Here is a 20,791-nt window from a genome sequence, read left to right on the forward strand (position 1 = left end):
GATCATATGCTCACTAGTGACTGGCTCCTTGAGGTAATTCCTGGAGTTCTAGTGAGAAGTCGTGGCCAGTGGAGCTAATCCATGTCAGGTAGAGACAGGTATCTACCTCAGCACATTGGAAGTTGGTTGCGCAATTTCGTGGATTGGTTGAGGTTAGACATTAACACCGTTAGATGCCAGCTCAGTGGTCTATCAGTTAAGGGCTCTGGCTCGAGACTGGTAGGTCCTGGGTTCGAATCTCGCGAGAGCGGTTTCGTGGATGCGCACTGCTGATTAGTCCCATAATAGGACGAAACGGCCGTCCAGTGCTTCCAGGTTTTCCACGGTGGTCTAGCTTCAATTGACTCATGATCTTAACTATAAAATTACTAAAATCTCCACAAAAACCCCCTTGTGAGAATTATGATTATTCTTAGGCCTATTTGAATATCTGGGGTACATGTTCCTGATATCTAGATGCTTGAACGAGTTTATGTGAGTTTTTTAGTTTGTTCGCATAACCTATTTCAGGCGCGTTTATGAAAAGTGTACGACCTTTCTCTGTACATCGTGGTGGCTAGTAATATGTATTGAAAAAAATGAACAATATTCAGATGTCGATTACTGAACTTTTAACATCTAACTGGGAACCACTCAATTACTTACCGTCAGGATCGATCAAGAAGTAAGAAAAGGAAACTTATTAAAATACTGTGTGCTAAGAATTCTATATTGTGCCAAAAATATAGTATTGAATAAAGCCATTAATAATAATAATAATAATAGTAATAATAATAATATGTAAAAGTGAATGACTGTTTGGACTCAATAGCTAAGGGGACAACATCAAAGCGGAAGGTACTGGATTTAAGCCTCGAAACGAATGTTAACTCTGGGATGCAGGGACATCCAGCTAATGAGTTCTGAATATGACGAAACATAAGTCCTAAATACCACTACTAGTCTTGTATTCCATCTATTATGTCAGTTTAAAATGTTGAATTTTATTTAGTTAAGGTAATAAGGCTGCAAAACATTTGGATTACATTATTCCTACGCGATTATTTTTTCATTGATGAAAAGTGGGAATGGAAATACTTTTTTGATTACAGTTTGTTGTAAGCTTCAACCCAATAAATTATTTTATAGTGAGCCTTTACTTAGAAGACATTACTGATCAACCAAATCCCTACACCAAATACGTAATTTCAGTAAGGAGATAGAATTCTAAACTAGTGAATATCGAGGAGACATAAAGTTTACTATCTTAATCATCGGATGAGATTCATCATGTTGCATCACATATAGTAATCAACAATTGAACTTTACAAGATACTGATTTTTCAGATTATTTCAAGCTTTGATTCACTAACTTTTATTGTTTTTTTCAAAACTACACATTATATTCCCTAAAAATGGTTGCTACGCTTCCTGGTATTATTTTTATTTCAACTACTGTGCTATTCTTTTCTTAATCTATTTTTGGGCAGTACTAATATGTGGGGTAATTTAGTTGGGTCCGAGAGGTGGTGCAATACAGTGGTTAGAGATGTTATCAGATATGGCTCAGAATAGAAGCCAGTGGCGATCCTGCTGTAACTTTCTTTTACTTTCTTCATAAAAGAGATTATAACTTCCTTAACTGAAAGAGATTTTCTGGTTGTACATTTCTGTTTCCCTGATTATTACTCTTATTATTACATTAACATACACTAATCTGTAATTTAGTTGAACCGATACAAATCTACGCATCGGCTATAAGTATTAGCCTAATTTTTCACTCTACAGAAGTAAAGTGAACCGGAGGGAATAAACGAGATTAATATTTTTTAAAAATAAGTGGGAAAGACGGTAGTAGTTTTTGATGTTGGTTTGTTCTCTGAGCTGGATGGTTGGATCGTGGAGCTTTCATCGTCCTTCTGAACGACATCATCAGCACAAACTTCGGGTAGAAGTGAAGTTTTTGAATTTCTCCACATGTGATTCACAGCTTGTTCTGTGCACCTCGATGTTGATTGGTTCTTATTGACCTTAAATCTGTCATTGTTTATTTCTTTGTTTTGGTTGTATCTCCTATTGGTTTGATTTTTGCTCCTATGTTTCTGCATAATTTTCAATGTGTTTGTTTATTGCTGATTGACGTGAGTGCCAAGCTTCTAAAAATTCTCTGGTGTTTTTGGAATTGCCTCTGTCCAAAATCTGCACATTTTCTCAGTTGAATGTATGTCCGTAGTTGTCCACGTGTATTGATATGAGTGAAGAAATGTCGTGGCGTTTGACTGCTAATTGGTGTTCATGTAGACGAAGATGCAGGGGGCGTCCGCTTTGTCCGATATAGTGTTTTATTGCAGTTGGTACAATTTATATTGTACATGGTGTTTGTTTTGTCCTCTTTTGCCATTTCATCTTTTGGTTTGCATAAGATTGAGTGGAGGGACTTTGTTGGTTTGTGGGCTACACCCATTCCGAAGGTTTTTAGCAGCCTTGTTGTCGTTTCCGATATGCCTTTTATGTATGGTAGGGTGATCCTTTTGTTGATTTTTATACTTGATTTCGTTTCTGATGGTGTGCGACTGGTATTTTTTGATGAAATTGATTGGATAGCCGTTCTTTTGAAGAATGGTTTTCAGGTGTTTTTCTTCATTTTTTCGTGCTGTGATTGTGTTGCAGTGTGTCCTCGCCCTCTTGAACAAAGTTTGTACACAGTTGATTTTGTGAGTTCTTGGGTTGTTGCTATTGTAGTTGAGAATTTGATCAGTGTGGGTCGGCTTCCTGTGCACTTGAGTCTCTAGTTTTCCTGTGTCAGTTCAGTGATTAATATATCTAAGAATGGTAGTTTGTTGTTCGACTCTTGCTCCATTGTGAACTTGGTGTCGCTGAAGACGTTGTTGATCTGCCTGTAGGTGTTTTCTAGTCCCTCCTTTTTGACAATGACGAATGTGTCGCCTACATAACGGATCCAAATTTTTGGTTTGATCACTGGTAGAATCGTAGTTTCTAGTCGTCGCATTACTGCTTCTGCGATAAGTCCTGATATTGGTGATCCCATTGGCGTCCCTTTTGTTTGTTCGTAGATTTTGTTATTGAATTGGAAATATGTTGTTAGGCATAGATCTATCAGTTCAAGTAGGCTTTGACCTTGAAGTTTCGTGTATTTCGCGAGGTTTTCGTCGTTGGTTAGAAGCAAGGACAGAGTTTCTTTTGCTAAGTCTGGTTCAATTGAAGTGAATAGTGCCGTTACATCGAAGGATATTACTAGTTCGTCGTCGTTGATTTGAATGTTCTTAATCTGATCAAGAAATTGTGTGGCTGATTTGATGGAGTAGTTCAATGAATCTACTAAATGTTTGAGTGTTCTTGAGATTTCTCTTGATAAATTGTACGTTGGTGTTCCTGGTAGTGCTACAATTGGACGTAGTGGGATGTTTGGTTTGTGTATTTTTGGTGTGCCGCAGAACCGAGGGAGTACTGGTCCATTGGATTTCATTCTCCATTGATCTTGCTTCGTTATTTCTCCTGCTTTGACGAGTTTGTTTAAAGTTTTTGAAATGCGATTGTCTAGTTTTTTGACTGGATTTATGTCCATCGGTTTGTATGTGTTTTTATCTTCGAGTATTTCCTCAGCTTTCTTGATGTATTCTTCTTTGTCCATAATCACCGTGGTGCGTCCTTTGTCTGCTGGAACGATGACAGTAGTAGTGCTTTTTGATACATGAAGTGAAAACTAAATGCCAAGAATGTAGTTCAAAAAAAGGTAGTGAAATTAAGAAATTATTAAACCAATCAAGGCAGTTTATGAATCAATGATAACAGTGGAATAGATTACATAATCAAAATTAATAATAAGTGAAAAGTACAAATTGATAGTGTAATGACAGGTGTACTAGTTGTGATAAGAATAATAAAAGGCTTGAATCAATGTTACATAATAGGAAAATAGGTCAATGATTAGAAAAATATAGACACTGAAATAACATTCATCATTGGGCGCACTACCAGACAACTGAACCAAAGAGTTAGTGAACACCTCCCTTCGTGGTTAGGAAAAGGTATGGTCAAGTCGATACGGAGCTCGATTCTTTCACACTTGATTGATAGCGGTCATGAAGTTGACAGAAACCGGTCTTTTAAAGTTATTTATCGTATTCCTACTATTTTTCCTTATGGGGTTCGATCTCGTCTCTTACATATAGCAGAAGCTATAGGAATTCGATCCAACAACCCAAGTCTTTGTGTTCATAAGAAATTTGTAACACCCTTATCCCTCCCTTGGCCTTAATAAATAATTTTATTTTCCATACTCTTTCTTCGTTTATTTTTCTTCACCCCCCTATCAATTATTTACTTATAATTTTTCTAATATTCGCTTCACCGTCCAATTATCTAAACACTTCTTATTACGTAATCTTATAATTTCGATGAATGTTATTTCAGGGTCTATATTTTTCTAATCATTGACCTATTTTCCTATTATGTAACATTGATTCAAGCCTCTTATTATTATTACTTATCACAACTAGTACACCTGTCATTACATTATCAATTTGTACTTTTCACTTATTATTAATTTTGATTATGTAATCTATTCCACTGTTATCATTGATTCATAAACTGCCTTGATTGGTTTAATAAATTCGTATATGCATATAAATATTACTGTATATTAGAGTAAAGCCTGATGAGGATCTAATCGAAAACAATATTGTTCGCTTATATATGTTGTTCTAAATCACAATGTGGAAATTTTTCAAATTTTGAAATTAAGAAATACAATGAAAACTCGAGATTTAATTGAAAAGTCTACAGTGAGTAATTTTACGCTATGTTTTTCGTCATGTTTTCGAAAGTTTCCAATTGTTGATAGTCGATTACCTTGTGATTCTTAACCAGAGGGGCTGTACATCCCTAATGGGTTGGTGTCTGACGAAATTTCTACACGGATTCAAAAAGCTCGTTTGGTTTTTGCCAACTTACGTCACCTATGGCGAAGACGAGATATCCGTCTATCAATTGAGGGACGAGAATACTGCGCATCAGTTCGCTCTGTTCTACTTTACGGCTGTGAAACATGGCCATTAAGAGTAGAAGATACTCGTAAGTTACTAGTACTTGACCACAGATGCCTTAGAAATATTGATCGCATCGGCTGGGATCACCGGGTAAGTAATAGTGAGGTTAGACGCAGGGTATTAGGGAATAATGGTAAATCAGTCGATGAGGTCATGAATCTTCATCGACTGAGATGGTTGGGCCACGTGTTACGTATGCCTGAACACCGATTACCATGACGCGCTATGCTGACTAGTGTAGGGGATGGTTGGAAGAGAGTTAGGGGCGGCCAAACCAAAACGTGGCATCAGTGCTTGAAGTCACTAACTTCTAGTCTAAGCCATGTTGGTAGATGCAGACTACCTGGTTGGGGTCCGCGCGACTATCGTAACCAATGGTTGGAGACTCTAGGTGACAATGGCGTAGGTGTATACACTCTTTATCTTCCCTTAAACTTTGAAATTAAAATTGCTTCATAACTTTCTTCCTTCCTATACTATATCCTTATATACAACCTATCATTTATATACTACCACCACTAAATTAACTATTTCTATGAATCCGGGGTTTATCTTGTTGTGCTAACGAGGTATGGCAACTTGGACCGATGCATATATGTGCCTGGTCCTACGTTGTAGCTGACTGACTGACTGACATTCCTACACACTTCAACTTAACACTAATTGACCACAATGCACCGACTCTATGCCTTTATTTGACTTTCCCTACGTCAGCTCTTTTCTTCTCTATTGCTATACCAATTACCATTGCATTTCGGTGTGGAGAATAACTGAAGGTACACATGTAACGCATGTCCGCATACCATTAGTCGGCAAATTATTGTATAATTATTCATTGATTTAATATTTTACCACGTACCCAATGTTCGATTTCGGTTAAACTTTGTTATTTCTTTGAAAAATATTATAGTTGAAAACTAACAATCTTAGACTATATTTTTTTTGAAACTATGGTAATCTACACTTCCTAATTTATTTTAACCAAATACACTGCCGAAAAAACCTTGCAAAATTACCTATTTGTTGGAAAACTTTCTTCAGTACAAACTAATTCAGAATTAAATCGATTAATTAAATCTTTCAATGCCATCATTGATTCAGCATCAGCGAATGGACCGACAAGTCCAGCCACCTGATTTGCTCGAGGTATACTTTCTTCTGATGATCCAAGTATAGGAAGTAAATTTTCAGCTATTTTAACCAATACATCTCCCCATGTACTTTCGCTTAACTTGTCAGATTTTCTCAGGAATGGAACAACCAACCGTTGTCTGCTTAAACCATCATACGAAAATCTAGACTTATCAGCTAACCATTCTTCGTTCACATCCTGAAGAGATGTTTAGGAGAAAAAAAGATAGTATATTGAATATTTTTTAGAAAAAGGAAATAATGTTCACAGTCAAACTAAACAGTAATGATAATTTTGTTTTCGACAGTATCATTACCATCATTATCAGAAAATTCTCAATATTGAAACTACAGGCCAACAGTAATGCATACTCTACGACTACATATTACGTACGTTGTTCCATTTCGACATTTACCGAAAACGTTTAACCAGAAGAAATTACTTACTTATGAGTAAGCTGCGAAGTTATTAAGACAAAAATAGTTGCACTTTGCTTTTAACCCCTGGAGGAATGGACATTGATCAGCACTGATGAGAAACTTCAAACTAAGATGAAATATTGATTCAGTATTTTTTTATTTTCAGTGGCTCTCTAGTTGATGAAGTCAGTTCGTCATGATGATTAGACTCAGAAATCTAAATTTATTGTTATGAGATTGTTATTTTGCATAGTATAATGTCAATTTTCATTTTATAAGATTCGCTCATCTCTTAACTACGATTAATAAAATTCAGATACAAATTGAGTTGGAAGAGTGTGGGGACGGCCCTCAGTGGACTCAAGGAAGCTATGAAGGATCCGAAGACATTTCATTCAATCATCTTTCTGAAGAACATGATAGACTCTCGACGTGTAGCTTTACGGTCGGATAAATGCTAAAAACCATTGCATGAGGATTGGATGATTGTAATGATGATTTCGTCTTTACTAGAAATTATAAATACCTGAGTGTTTTGTATTGTATTTGACACTGTTGAAATGAGATTCCTTCCCAGTCGTCTCCTGTCTACCAACTTAAAACCTGGAGTGTCCTAGCGTTCGAGTTCTCATACTGTACGCGGTATAGCAAAAATACAAGTTTCACATATAACAAAGAGCTTATTTCAGACAATTCCATACTATAAGTGTTTTATGTGCTTCTCGAGAATTAGAGCAATTCCCTGAATGTGTGGAACATTTTCATCTTCGTGACTAGAGTACAACAGCAGCTCTCTTGTATCTAACCTTTGCTGTCCAGCTTGGGTTCGATTGGTTTCACTTGTTACGAGCACTGCCAAGTTTTACTTCCTCATTTCCGTTATATTTGACTGGTCCCCTCTGTCTTCCACATTTTCTGGACATTGTATGTACCTATATTAATTATTGCTGTGGTTTTTAGAAGGGGCACAAGCTTCTTGACTTCCGACGAATCTCGGCTTTCAGTGTGAGGCGTCATAATTCTTCCTTGAACTCGGAGGGCAGAGTCTAAATTGTTTAGTTTGTTTAATCTGGTTGGCGTCTTTTTGGCAACATTTTTTCTACGGGATGGGGTTGCCGACCCAGTGCCCAACCCTCCTCCTTTACTCGGACTTGGGACCGGCAGTAACTCTAGAAGAGCTACAGTCGTGGTTATGAGAAGATTTTGGTCCACTAAATTTAAAATTGTGGTCATCGATTTTTAGTTGCATGTCTAGTTGTAACCACTTAACGGGGTCAGTAAAAAGAGGTGACATCTGTAATGACTTTTAAAATATGCATTAATATTCGGAATAAAATATTTAATAACCCATAACTAACTTCATTCAACCTTGGTATTATTCTTAAAACTTGATTTGTACGCATAGAGACTACAATATTTGCACCCAATGCATCCATTACATCGATCGATTCAATACGTCTTGTCTCCCAAGGTCGTGCAGTAAATGCATACGGTTTAGAAGTAAGAGCACCAACGGGACATAGATCAATAACATTACCAGACAATTCACTAAAGAACGGTTTGTCGATATAGGTACCAATCTGGAGAGAACTTCCACGACCAGTAGTCCCAAGATCAGGTATACCAGCTATCTCATTAGCGAATCTATTTTATTCAAATTATAACCACAAATGAACATTAACAATGATTGATGTAATGTACACATCATTTGGAATAATTCTGATAAAAAATCGTTCTTGATTGTGTTTCATTCTCTGAGCTCGTGAGAGCTTACTAATTAAGCATTAGTTGTGATTCTGAACAGTATAGTCAACGTTTACTTTACATGGAAGTCAGTTGTTTAATTACTCCATAAGCCCTAAATCAGTCTGCTCTGATGATATTGTTTGTGAATAGTTATCTTCGGAGATTTTTCAACAAAGCAAGAACGACAACATTAATTACATGATACGATGAATTCAATAAATTTCGGTGTATTCTCTTCAGCCATACACAAGTCAATACGTTTAATTATTCCTAATTATTAAGATAATATGAAACTTAATTGATAATTATTTATAAGTAGAGTGAAGGAAGTTGAGTTAAACTTTAAGAAAACTTAGTGGGGTACTTCATTTTGACGTCAATTAGATCGGGTGATGTTATTGACGGGCCCATCACTTTTGTGGGACCCTTAACCGATTCCATTTGGATCGTACGAATGATTGATATTGAGATATACATATCGTCAATCCTCGTAAATAGCTATCGACTTAACTCGCATTAGTGAATAGCGAAATTAAATAAGTCAAATAGAAGAATGGATTTCGAATATGTATATTTTATACAATCATTGATCTGGACAGGCAATCAGAAAGATGAAGAGGGTGAAGCGAAATGACGTGCAGCGAAGGCGTGTGAGCCAACTCGATTTAATCAAGAGTTAACCGATATTTATAGTCACACAAAAATAAGTTACAGAAATGTGGTGAGTGAGATAAGAAATGGAAACACACATGCTCATATAAAAGAAATCAAGGTTGATGGACGAATAATTGACAAGGTCAAAATGTAACTTGAGAAGAACGGATAAATTGGCTTGTCCGGAAGCTAGAATAAGCTATGTGGGCTCGACATAGGGCCAGCCACTACAAAAATGTTCTTTCAGAACTGCTTTTGCACTACACATTGCTTTTCACTTATCAATTGAATTTAGCATTATCCTACTAATTTAAGATAATTAAACATATTAACTTGCATGTAGCCGAAGAGAAGGCAACAAAATAAAATGAAAATAATATTGTCGTTCTTGCTTTGTTTAAGGTTTTGAAGGGAACCAATTCGAAGATTTTATCAGCTTTATTTATCATAGTATTTCTATCAAATGTCTTGCTCGATTGATATCGAAATGGAAATTCCACGCAGAAATATATAGTCATTTCGCTCTTATTACCGTTTCATAATTGAAACAATGTATAGATTAAAAACGCTAACAAGATTATCAGTATAGGGCTGTGGAGATTGTTGAGTTTTTATTGAGGTCATGAACCGATCTATGTTAGACCACCACTGAAAACCTGGAAGCACTGAAATGATTGAATTTACATTTTAGCACCGTTGGATGCCAGCTCAGAGGTCTAAAGGTTAAGTGATCGCGCGAGACAGAAAGTTCTGGGTTCGGGTTCACGTGCGGAATCATAGACGCGCTGCTGAGGAGTCCCATAGTAGGAAAAAACGACCGTCCAGTGCTTTCAGGTTTTCAATGGTGGCATAACAGTGATCGGTTTACGATTCCAATAAAAAGCTGACAAGATTATCGGTTATTTCATTAAACGTCCAATCATTAACATTTCAGTAATAATGAAAAGAATATTCTTAAACAACGTGAACAATTTGATCAAAGTAAAGAATTAAATTGAAAAGTTAACGCAACTAATTCACATCAGTTCATTCATACCCTCCACATAAAAACGACAACAATTTTTTTACTAATTTTTTCCTACTAGAATGAAACATCTATCCAGTACTCCCTACCTTTCAACGATTATCCCAACTGAAATTAATTTGTGACAAATATAATTTATAAATTAAACTAATCTCTACAAAAGTTCCTTCAACTAAGCTTACCTTACACATCTTGTACAGTGTATACAACGAGTCATAATGGTTTTAATTAATGGACCAAGATTTTTATCTTCAACAGCACTACGTAATATTAAAAAAATCAAGAAATTATGTATACATATGGTTGGATAAAAATATAAAATAATCCTCCTCACAAATGTTAATTCTGTAGAGAGAAAAACAAACGATGAATGATTCAGATTTACATTAGATCTGATCATACTGACAAAAAATAAAACTATAATGAAAAGATACTAACGTGTAACCGGTAGAAATAAAATATGATTGGCCATTAAGTGCAGACAGGCAGAACTGGTACGGCCGACAGTGGGGAGAGTCCGCCCTCCCTCTCGAAATACTCTCACATGGCCACGCGTATATAGCCTCTGACAGGGAAGTCCTACTCACTGCCTTCTCGTGGCATTACTGTTGTTTACGAAATAGAGAGGACGAAAAGCGAATGTCCGGCGCTTTAACCGGGTTGGTAGACACGGAAAGTCCACCTAGGAGAGTTGGAAAACCCTGATTCAAAACTAATGGTGCACATGGACTCCAGTATCCTGAGGGAACAAATGGCGTATGAACCAACTGTTGGTCACCGGTTACCATGGGACTGCATCTCTTTACGATACTCCACTGCCTTGTGGATCAGACCTTTAGGTCAAAGGCTCCGGGTGTGGCCTCCTAATTAAACCACCTGCTTCAGTTTGGGCACCTGAGCAGTATCACAACCCTCACATAAATCAAATGAGATTTGTGTGGCGTATATGTATCTGGTGCCCCTTTGTACCAATATTCATGTGTTTAAATAAATAAATAATTAAAGGCAGAACTCAGGTAAATATTCAGTGTGATTTTCTTTTGTTGATTACTTCTCCGGACTTCACTGAGTATAGGCTGTTTGCAATTAAGTTGAACCATCCCAGTCTGTGTACAGCGTGTCGAGCGAGTGCCAAGTCTAGTGGTATTATGATCTCCGGTATATGTCGTATTATCGTAGCATAACGTGGCAAACTAGGATATTTTCTCCCGCTCTATCGGATACATTTCAATGAAGTGTTATTTGTTACTGGTTGAAACCGGTTATCAACCGTTAAACGATTCTTACTTGGAAATAAAACCAGACATTAAATTAAAAGATCCGAATCACGCTGTAAGCTTATCTTATCCATAATATCACCTTCCTGATAAAATGAGTGATATTTATGTCTGGTTTAGTTTGAAAACTCTAAACTAAGGTAAGGCAGAGAGTGAATGTATCCGGGCTACCGTGAGTCGTGTCACTCAACGTCATAATTATTGTGCTGGGGAGATCCAGAAAACTCCCCGAAAAAAGCCAACAAAGGTTTTAAAAACGCTGAGAATAATCTTATCCAATCAGCATTTAATAGAAGTTTTGCAAAAAACATCTAGAAAGTAAAAAGACACATATTGAGTTTCTGATTGGATAATTTCCAATACTGCCACTATGTTTGGTAGAGTTCCCGAGTTTTCTGGAAACCCAAAGCCATTTAAAATGCCAAAAAACCCTAGATTTTCTGTACATAAATGAACCTTTAGAGTAAAGCGTTTCTCCCACATTTCGTGCCTTTTCTCCCGTGCTCGAGTCGCTGTGTAGATTTAACTTCGAGTTACTAGAAGAGCTTAGAAACCAAATCTAGCGTTCAATTAAAAGACTTATCAAATTGTACAGATCCCAACCAAGTAGTCAGCACTTATCAGTATAGTACAGTTCATCCGTCAAGTTGGAATGTGCCACAGTAACATGTTCACAGAAGAAATATGTGGATAGCATTAGATCAATCAATTAAAGTTTCTACTAAAAAAACACTATTATATGTAGCACTTACCCACAAAATGAATGAAAATATGTTCGAAAATGTTATTTGTCACACTTTTATTGAACGTTTAAAAAGGATTGTTGTCTTTACACTCAAAAATGTTTACTTCTAATTTAAACACAAGCAGTGGTTTCAAATAAAGTTAAATCGAGGAACATTTTATGCAGAAAAAAAATATTACTGTCATAAAAAGGTAAGAATGTACACACACCGTTTGCCAGTAAAACGAATATCAACAAAACGTGAACGATCCGATCCAAAATTCATTGATTGATCCTTGAGATAAAAGGCAAACCATACAAAAAAAATTTGTAACAAATTTCACTGACATATTTAACAACAGTACATTAATGAAAAGTAATATTAAACCATTTGGTGAAGTGCAGATTCTATTTTTTTTAAGGAAAAATGTCATATTCTTAACAAGTTAAAGTTCTGACTATTCCATACTCTAATCAGGCTCAAATTGGAACACACTGATTAGTCCATCTTAATGTAATCAACATTAGTGGACGAAGTGAGGAGGTTGAATATTCATACATAAATCCTTTATAAACTTTATTTATTTTGCTACTGCATCTTTGTTGTTTAGGTTATGAGAATATCTACTGTTAGCTGTTGGTATAGTGCCCAGAAAATACTAGAAAGTAGAAGAAAATGACATTATCGCATTGTAAACTAATGCAGTTCTTGGTATTACATAATATGTAACCATGTTAACCAATGGTAGGAACTACAGAGCGAAATAGAGAGATTTTAATTAATACTGGAATTTAAAAATGGCAAGTAATAACTGGTGATTCACTAGTATATTGTTATGACGAAGGACGATTGTTTAGAGTTTCGGGTTGTTAAAATGAGTGAATAGAATGCTGGTCGATAAACAGAACTCAATGATATGATGTGGTTGAGTGACAACTGCGTTTATGAGACCGGATTATTAATGCCGACCGCATAATAAACTTTCACCAAGATGTGACAACTAAGCGGTAGAACGGGTTTACTATTTTGATTAAGATCATGAATCAACCAATGTTAGACCACCATTGAAAACCTGGGACACCTCAGCAGTATACTACCTGTCTCTAGGTTAGAAAAGTCAGATCAATCCATAAGAACGCTTTGGTATCTTGTTGCAAAACGTTTTGCTACTTGAAAAAATATAAGTAGCTTCATATTTTTAGAATTTTAATTAACCAACTGCACTACCACAAAAGTATATAAGAAAAGGCAAATTACCTGCAGATCACATTCTCCACCTTGATCACAAATAGGACAATCCAAAGGATGATTGACTAGTAGAAACTCCATAACACCTTCACGCGCTTTACGAGTAACTTCTGAATCAGTCTTAATGCTCATACCACGGACTACAGGCATTGCACAACTAGCAACAGGTTTCAACGATTTTTCCACTTCAACTAAACACATACGACAATTGCCAGCAATTGATAATCGTTCATGATAGCAAAATCTAAGATTAACAATTACAATAATAATGGTGAGATGTAAAATTTTAAATACCGAAGCGATGAACATGTACAAAAATAATTAATGTCAGTCTATTTCAGTACACTTTACAGTTTATGGCAGATTAAAACAATGGGTTTTTTTAATTATATGCCTGTAACACAAATCACGAAGATAATATAACTATGAAAAAATACACATCTGCTCAGTTTCCTATTTTCTTAACGACACACTCCGCCTGTAGCTCTTCTAGGGTTACTGCCGGTCACAAGCCTAGATAAGTGAAAAGAGTTGGGCATGGGGTCAGCTACTCTATCTCGTAACAAATAACCTTGCAAAAAACGCTAACCATAATAAATATTTTCAACTACTTGGACTCTACCCTGAGAGATGAAGACTCTTCGTGAAGTAGAGTTATGACGCCTCACACTGAAAGCCAATATTCGTCAAAGTCACGACGCCGATATCCCTTCTAACAACCACAGCAATAATTAATATAGGTACATACAATGTCCAGAAAATGTGGAAGACAGAGGGGACCAGTCAAATATAACGGAAATGAGGAAGTAAAACTTGGCAGTGCTCGCAACAAGTGAAACCAATCAGACCCAAGCTGGACAGCAAAAGTTAGATACAAGAGAGCTGCTGTTGTACTCTAGTCACGAAGATGAAAATGTTCCACACACTCAGGAAGTTACTCTAATGCTGTCCAGAGAAGCACATAAAACACTTATAGTATGAGAATCTTATGCATTCAGAATCATCAAAGGACTCTTCGAAACAAAGAATGAGGGGATCACAATGAATGTTATTCAATGTTGTGCATCCACCGATGATAGAAGCAACGACAATGAAGATCAGTTCTATGAGAAGCTACAGTCAATCATAACGAAGTGCCTAAGAAACGACCTGACCATCCTGATGGGAGACTTAAACGCAAAAGTCGAAATGGACAACATCGGATATGAAGATATCATGGGATGACACTTACTGACTGGGATAAACGAACGAGAATAGTGAGAGATTTGCAAGTTTATGTGTATCCAACAAATTGGTTATAGGCGGCATAATATTTCCACACAAACGTATACACAAATGTACATGGATCTCACCGGACCGCACTACAGAGAACCAGATAGATCATATTTGTATCAACAAAAAATTTCGAAGGACAATGGAAGATATGAGAAGCAGGCGAGGAGCTGACATAGCTTCAGATCACCACCTGGTTGTGGCCAAAATGAAACAAAAGCTAAAGAAACACTGGACACAGCGGAGAAAGCTGCAAGAGAAGGAAATATGAAACAACTATATGACACTACGAAGAAACTGGTAGGGAAATATGGCAAACCGAAGAGACCTGTCAAGGACAAAGAAGAAAAGCCAATCACTGAGACTCAAGAACAGTGGGAAAGATGGGAAGGATACTTTGAAAAACTCTTGAATAGGTAAGCTCCATTGAATCCACTGGATATCTCAACAGCACTTACAGTCCTTCCTATAGCTGTCGAAACCAACAATCGAAAAAATCAACAAGGTCATCAGACAAATCAAGAGTGGGAAAGCGGCAGCAACACCAGACAAAATGCCAGCTGAAGCACTGAAGCTATACATAGAGGTAACTGCAGGTAGATTTGGGAGAAGGTACAAGTGCCGACGGACTGGAAAGTAGGATACCTCATCAATATACCAAGGAAAGGAGATCTGAGCAAATGGGATAAGTAAAGAGACATTACATTACTATCGGTACCAGGAAAAGTTTTCAACAGAGTGTTGTTGAACCGAGAGAAAGACTCAGTAAACACTGAACTTTGAGATCAACAGGTGGGATTTCGTAAGAATCGATCACACACAGACCAAATCACCACAATACGGATCATTATTGAGCAAACAATTTGATAGTGGAGAAAACCAAACAGTCCAGCTCAGAGAACAAAACTCCATGGAAAACAGTGGAATCGAATTCGTCACTCTACATCAATTTCACTGACTATGAGAAAGCGTTTAGCAGTGGGGATAGAAGGACCTTAAGGAACCTTGTTCGACACTATGGTGTACCTGAGAAAGTCGTCAACATCATACGGAATTTATACGACAGACTACACTGCAAAGTGGTGCATGGAGGATAGCGGACAGACACACTGAAAGTGATGACTGGAGTCAGACAGTGTTGCTTACTCTCTCCCTTTCTCTTTCTCCTGGTGGTTGACTTGATTATGAACACCTCCACATCTCAGGGGAAGCATGGAATACACTGGACAGCTTGAATGCAACCAAATAATTTGGACTTTGAGGATTACCTAGCTCTTCTATCCTATACACATCAATAAATGAAAATGAAGACTGCCAGTGTAGCAGCAGCCTCTGAATCAGTAGGCCTCAACATACACAAGAGAAAACAGCAATATCCTCAAATAAAACATGGAGCACACCGATCAAACCAATCACACTTGATAGAGAAACTCTGGAAGATTTGGAAACATTCACGTACCTGGGAAGCATCATCGGTGAACAAGGAGGACCGGATGTAGACGTAAAGGTGAGGATTGGCAAAGCACGACCGCATTCCCACAGTTGAAGAACATATGGAACTCAAAACAAGTGTATGCAAGCCAACATCAAAGTCACAATCTTCAATACAAAAGTCAAGACAGTTCTACTATACGGAGCTGAAACTTGGAGAACTACTACAACCATCATCAAAAAGGTACAAGTATTTATAAATAGTTAGCTACGCAAGATACTTAATGTCAGTTGGTCAGATACTATTACCAACCGCCTTCTGTGGGACAGAACAAACCAACTTCCAGCTGAAGAGAAAATTAGGAAAAGACTCTGGAGATGGATAGGACATAAATAGTGGAAATCAACAAACTGCATCACGAAGGAAGCGCTAACTCGGAATACTGAAGGAAAAAGGAAAAGAGGAATACCAAAGAACAAACTACGTCGGGGATTGGGAGCAGACATCGAAAGAATGACCAGCAACCGTAAAGGATTGTCTAGGACAGAGTTCGATGGGGAATCCTGGTGGGCGGCCTAAGCTCCTTCACGAGAGGTAACAGGCGTAAGTAAATATGTAATAACATATTTATATTCTATTAGCAAGCAGATGTTTAAAACACTGATATGTTGCATAAGTACAGTCTACAGATCCAACCACAGCAAATACTCTGAAGTAGGTGGTGTAGTGAACAAAAATTCAGGTGCGGTTAATCAATTTATTATTGAGTGATGAAAAATTACACAGTCCCTTCGCAAAATATGAAAATCACATAAAATAAATTATTTGCATATCTCCCTTTAGTTGTCATTCAAATACTTCACGATCCTTTCAAATCTATTGATATTCCAATCGCTCTCCGTTTCCCCTCCAGTTCTATTCAATTCAATCTTCCGCTGGAAGGAATTCCACTTGTGACTGCTGCTACATACTCCCTACATCTGTCAACATGAGTAGCATGCACCACTGTGGTATCTGTAATGTGGGTGAATTTCTTAACAAAAGAGTGGCAGTAGGAACAATGCATATAACCTCTCACAATGGGCGACTGACCCAAGTATTTAAACCTCGCAACACAACTGAAAACGCAATCAGTTCGGCTATACAGAGAAACTTTGGATTTGTATGATATTGTAGTCTGGCGTTTCTTAGCTGGACTTTTTACTGATTTCAATAAATATAAGCGCGACTTAATATGCACTAACGCGTGCACTGAACTCGATACCCAATAAGAATCTTGAAATCGCATTTATTCCACAGGTATCTAAGTCTATAACACATAAACGAGTATTGTGTAATTGTTGTGCAACTTTTGATATTTACTAAACCAGTAGGGTTAGTAAAGATGTTTAAGTCACTGTCATTTACAAGGCACCCGACCCCTGTCAGTCAATATTTTAATCAGGATCTGGTTTAAACAAAACATGAACATCATCTCATGTCTGATTAGTGTGAAATACACGCTTAACAACCCAATGAAGTTAAAAGTATTATTTATAGAGATTCCGATGTTGTTACGGAGAGAAAAAAATCGTCAGCAACTTTATATATATATATATATATATATATATATGACGTAAGTTGGCAAAAGCCAAACGAGCTTTCTGAATCCGTGCTGAGATTTCGTCAGACACCAACCCATTAGGGCTGATCAGACTTCCAAGATAAGTGAACTTGTCGACGCGTTCGACTACTTTACTCCCTATCCTTAGTTCAGGTGTTGACGCAGGCCAGTCCTGAAGTAATAATTTACATTTGGATGAGGAGAAACGCATCCCAAACATCCTGGCATTATTACTCAGTTCTAACAGAAGACTCTGCATTTTGCCAGCGTCTTCACCAAACAGGACTATGTCATCTGCGTATTCTAAGTCGCTTAGTGGAGCCCCTGGTAGGAGATCAATTCCTGAAAATTCAGTCGACGAAAGTGTTATTTCCAGCAACAGGTCTATAATGAAGTTAAACAAAAATGGGGATAGTGGACAGCCTTGTTGGACACCACTTGAGGTTGTAAAACCAGATGACAGTTCGCCATAAGCCCTCACTCAACTGGTAGTGTTCGAGTAAAGAGCCTTCAACAACCAAACAACCCATACCCCACCCCGACCGTTGCTGCTACCTTGACGTGGTGGTCGGGCTTGCCTATCGTGATGAACCAATCGAGCTATGCTGGCTAGAACAATCGTTCCTTAAGGTCCTACCATGCCAGACAGGTCGGTTGAAGAGCGGTAAGACTAAAAGCAGCAAACCCAAGGTCCGAAGGCGAAGTCGTACTGCTGACTGTACAGAGGTGTAACAGCAGTAAGGTATTTCCTTCAGACAACCAGCATGACAGCGATGCTGCCTTCCCACAAGGAAGGGTGGGGTTAGAAAAGGTCGACCCTAAAAATGCACACCTCGCCTTATCCCACGGATATCTGTCTCCGGCGGTAAGGTCCTTCGAAGAACGGAGCTAACACAAAAACTACCCACAAAAAGGTCGTGTGTGACCGACCTCAAGCAGTTGTCGCTTGGGCACTGCGGTCACGCTCTCAGGCCATTAAGACCACTTCTAACCCAACTTCCTTTTCAGGTACCTCTGAAAGAACCCTTCCACGGTGTGGGCAACCGAGAAGTGATAACTGCCCTCATACCTCTAACAGCACTCAAGACCACTGTATTCATAATCAATCTCCCTAACTAGTTTTTATAGCATATATTGCATTATCGAAATTTATCAAAGGGACTAATTGTTTTATATATTGCATGGTAATTAGAAAGAACCAATTGCTCCTAATTATACGAACGATTATTTGTTTAGAACCGTAATATAACAGTTCATATGTAGGGTTAAGAAATAATGAACTAGTAACCATAAATAAATACAGTGCGTAATTATAGAAAAACAGATAAAGTCTATGGAAGAAACTATTACATCAACTAATCAAAAAACTACTACTATATAATAAACTATTGCGTTTAATTTAAACGACAAGGAATCAAACATAAAAGATGAGCTTTTTAAAATGCATATTATATAATGAATAACAGAAAATCCGTAAAAACCTATTTACATACCGAGGTATCTGTACACCAGCTAGAGCACATGCCTGTAAAATAGTCATACCAGGTTCACATGTGACTGGTTTACCATCTACCAAAACTTCAATTTGTTCGGAAGTAGGTTGGACTGGAGGAGGTGGAGGTGCATTTGTTGGACTTTTAGAGGTGTTTGTACTCGATGTGGTTCCAGACACTCCAGCGACCACTTCTTTGAGGGGAAGATGCCGAAATGAAGATGCTTGTCTGAGGATCGCTTTGGAAATCAAACGTGAATATGAGTATATGATATATATATATATAGTGAAACTACGAAGTGAAAGCTGTTAAACGTGAAGTTTCCACTAGTAAACGGTAAGTCAGTTGATGAGGGTATACATCTTTATCGACAAAGGTGACTAGATACTAGATCTATTACTCATATATGATTACTTTTATTTATTTAAATACAAATAATAGTACAAAGGGGAACCAGATATATATGCGTCACACAAAACTCATTTGATTTGTGTAAGGGCTGTGATATTACCCAGGTGCCCAAACAGAGGCAGGTGGATTTTTTAGGGGGCTACATTCAGAGCCTTTGACCTAGAGGTCTCATCCACAAGGCAGTGGAGTATCGTAAGGAAATGCGGTCCCATGGTAGCCGGTCACCAACGACTGATTCATACGCTGTTTGTTCCCTCAGGATACTGGAGCCCATGCGCACCACTGGTTTGAAGTCAGGGTTTTTCAACTCCCCTAGGTGGACTTTCCGTGTCCACCGACCCGGTTAAAGCGCCGGAAATTCGCTTTTCGTCCTCTCAATTTCGTAAACAACAGTAATGCCACGAGAAGGCAGTGAGTAGGGCTTCCCTGGCAGTGGCTGTATACAAGTGGCCATGTAAGAACATTTCGAGAGGGAGAGCAGACTCTTCCCGCCCTCGGCTGTACCAGGGCATTACTAACTACCTTGACACCCAACAACAGCCTCTGGCAGATCATAATAAAATTAAGAGTGGCCAAACCAAGAAGTGGGATCAGTCCCATACTGTTGGTCTGAACCATGCCCATAGATGTATACTCTTAGATTTGTATGCAGAATGACTATAATCTACAGTTAAAGTGGTAAGACTATACTGTTTCGACGACCTCGAGTACCCATTCAAAATTAGGCTAACCGATGACCGAATTTAAGACGCTGTTCTGGATGACTGGTTGCAAAAACTCATGATTTTCATGATATTTTGTATTTTGAAAGAATTGGATGATACTACCCTTGGGAAATGAAGCGTTAGGGCCATCGTGTTTGGGTCAGAAATGTTAAGGTTAGGAGTATTAGGGTAAGGGTTTAGGAGTTTTCGAGACAGGACATGGGGTTAGGAGGTAGGGACGAAATGTTTTAAGGAGTTAGGTCTAAAAAGATGTAGAGTTAAGAATAAGAGTCTATCTTGACCATAGAACTATGACATCCAGCCTGAATTACTGATGTTTAGCACTAATAAATTCACTAATGATCTCAAGATTTCAGATTCTCTGTATTTCCATTGTTGTTTCATATTCTGATGCTCTTACACGAAGGTTGTATTCTGATAGAGTAATCCAAAGGCCATCTACTGGTTCGCTGGAGGTTATCGGTATGGTATAGTCTTGTCGTTAAACCTGAGTGATAGAGCCTGATATTGAGCTGTTTCATATATACAATATCTTTCTTATACTATCAGCTGTCATACAAGTCATCTTTCACATTCATCTGT

General features: G+C 37.7%; 1 protein-coding gene across 2 annotated transcripts in view; it reads right to left on the reverse strand.

The window, feature by feature from the left end:
* The window catches only part of Smp_038870.1 (NADH-ubiquinone oxidoreductase, putative), a gene marked incomplete at its 3' end in the record, with an annotated part of 29,369 nt that extends 10,178 nt beyond the window's left edge, over positions 1–19,191 (reverse strand). Inside the window, exons 1-6 of one of the 2 annotated variants that reach the window (XM_018791850.1) lie at positions 19,074–19,191; positions 13,283–13,517; positions 12,255–12,319; positions 10,206–10,283; positions 7,958–8,243; positions 6,065–6,378 (exon numbers count right to left, since the gene is read on the reverse strand). In XM_018791850.1, the coding sequence (XP_018644960.1) occupies positions 6,065–6,378; positions 7,958–8,243; positions 10,206–10,283; positions 12,255–12,319; positions 13,283–13,517; positions 19,074–19,120 (1,025 nt within the window). In that variant the 5' untranslated portion in view covers positions 19,121–19,191. Of the gene's footprint in view, positions 1–6,064; positions 6,379–7,957; positions 8,244–10,205; positions 10,329–12,254; positions 12,320–13,282; positions 13,518–19,073 lie in introns of those variants that run through there. The other variant, XM_018791851.1, reaches the window with a different exon arrangement.
* Positions 19,192–20,791: the final 1,600 nt, after the last annotated feature.

The sequence above is a fragment of the Schistosoma mansoni genome (genome assembly GCF_000237925.1).
Source record: "Schistosoma mansoni, WGS project CABG00000000 data, chromosome 1 unplaced supercontig 0034, strain Puerto Rico, whole genome shotgun sequence".
NCBI classification, from domain to species: domain Eukaryota; kingdom Metazoa; phylum Platyhelminthes; class Trematoda; order Strigeidida; family Schistosomatidae; genus Schistosoma; species Schistosoma mansoni.